Here is a 2,111-nt window from a genome sequence, read left to right on the forward strand (position 1 = left end):
CGGATTCGAACCCGCGACCCTCAGATTGTGAGTCGAGCGCCTTATCCACCTGGCCATGCCGGGCATAAAAATAAAAAGAGACATGTAATATTTTACATCTTGAACAAAACCTAGTTTACGTATTATTCCTTTTGGTATATATATGTATATATAAATATATATAGAGAGAGAGATTACTATCTTCAGTAACATTTAAAGTTCTCTCATGTTTGGTTTCTGGGGCGTTTCAGTACGCATTGATGCTGTGACAAGACGCCGGTGAACATAGTGAGTGACCTTTTATACAGCACAACGTCAAGTAAATGTGTTTACGCGCGTTAAATGCGTTTAATCGCTTTTCAACACTGCACTGAAAGGGAACATAAAAAACTCCTTGTTTATGTGACGCGAGTGCTAAAAAAATTATGTGAAGAAAAGAAAATTCACAAATCCGTTAGCTCGAAACAGCTACACAGCCTGAGTTGACTGTATACATTGTATTCACCAATGTCTGGATTTCGTGGCTGGGTTAACGGAAGAACTGGGACAGTGTGCAGGAGAAAATCAACCTGTTTAAAAGGTTCACTAGTTTTGTATGAACCCGGTTTCAAGGAGAGCAACGAATTGTTTGCTATTTTACTTACCTGGTCTGATTTTGTCTGGACTCTTTGTACTTGCTCTTGTAAAAACCCACGATTTCGCCAATCAAAGATCCCTGAAATTCAAACACCAAAATATAATTTTCGTTTGGGCTTAGATCTCGTTCGGTTTTCACTACCCAAAACTCGTTGGGATCGTAATAAAAGGGAGAGTCGGCGATGTTAATCTCGGTTTTGTCGCTTTTCTTCTGTACCACAGATTTTGTGACGTTCAGCTTGTAAATATGGACTATGAAATAATTAGTTGGTTTGGTTAGTTCTACTTCAATTGTTACCCTACCGTTAAAAACATTTGCTTTCAAGTCTGGGTGTAGCATTAGGTCATAATGGAGTGGTCTAATATGTTGTGGAAGTCTGAAGTCGTGCCACGGTTCTGGGATTTCGGTGGTCGTCATCTCCTGCTTCTCAGTTGTAGTTGTGGTCGTTGTGGTCGACTTGGTGTGAACGTTCTTGTTAATTGTATTGAAAGAAGGTCCGGACACAATCTTGTCTGCTAGGGACTTTTCGTGGTGTGCCTTTCCTTTCATCAGTGCTACTAATAAACCCACACACAACATCATCAAGACCAACACTGCGATACTGAACACAGCAGTCGACTTTTGAACAAATATTTTAGCCATTTTTTCTCACCGTATCACTACTGTTTCCGAAATCTGTGTACTTTTATAGTGATATTTGTGTACAATAATCGCACAAAAATTGGCTATTGAATCTTCTCATAAACCTACAAAGCAAGCGGACGTTGATTTTCAACGTATTATATAATATACTTTCTCTTACATAATGTAGAAGCTTCCGAGCTATTGATTCACAACTAAATATACGTCCTATGTTAGACTGGGTTAAACTGACTAGTGAACACACAGTGTAACGTCTGTTTGCTATGAGCCAGGTACAGTACAATATACCAACTAGTACCGTTCTACTCTCTGGCCCCGTCGTAGCTGAGGCGTGAACACGAACCGCACAATTTTTGTATATCAAGTACAAGTCTGAGGCTCGCGATGTCCAATTACGACAAGCAGTAAAACATGTACTTTAATAAGACAAGATAAGAATGTTCACCTAGCCATGATACATTTATTTGACTGAAATGTCTAGCAAGGAGCTAGTTATTAACATTCTAGTTATGCATATTGTAAAAGTTAATACGATATTAGTTAGTATTTCTCATTTTTGGTTTCAGTCTATTCAACGTGAGGCGAGTTTTGCAGCAACGGGACGCGAACCATGAGTGGGGGAACGTTAACTACTCACTCATGACCAGCCCCATTTGTTTTCGATATTTGAAGAATGAATCCTTTCTTAAGACAGATAATTACTAATATTTATATTTTGATCTTGAGATGCGTTTGTTCACAGGACAGAGGCCAAATAATTACGGTTTACGGTAATAAACTATCGAAATTAAAATTAGGCTGATATCACGTGATCATGAACGTGAAAAATGATATTTCAGATTACCTTATTCTT

At 38.5% G+C, this 2,111-nt stretch overlaps 1 protein-coding gene across 1 annotated transcript in view; it reads right to left on the reverse strand.

Annotated features, from left to right (window-relative positions):
• LOC106467285 (glutamyl aminopeptidase-like) overlaps window positions 1-1,570 on the reverse strand; it is a gene marked incomplete at its 3' end in the record, with an annotated part of 64,929 nt that extends 63,359 nt beyond the window's left edge. The window contains 1 exon segment of the mRNA XM_013927621.2: window positions 624-1,570. Within this exon segment, the coding sequence (XP_013783075.2) occupies window positions 624-1,258 (635 nt within the window).
• Window positions 1,571-2,111: the final 541 nt, after the last annotated feature.

Source organism: Limulus polyphemus, unplaced genomic scaffold (assembly GCF_000517525.1).
Source record: "Limulus polyphemus unplaced genomic scaffold, Limulus_polyphemus-2.1.2 Scaffold2555, whole genome shotgun sequence".
NCBI classification, from domain to species: Eukaryota; Metazoa; Arthropoda; class Merostomata; order Xiphosura; family Limulidae; genus Limulus; species Limulus polyphemus.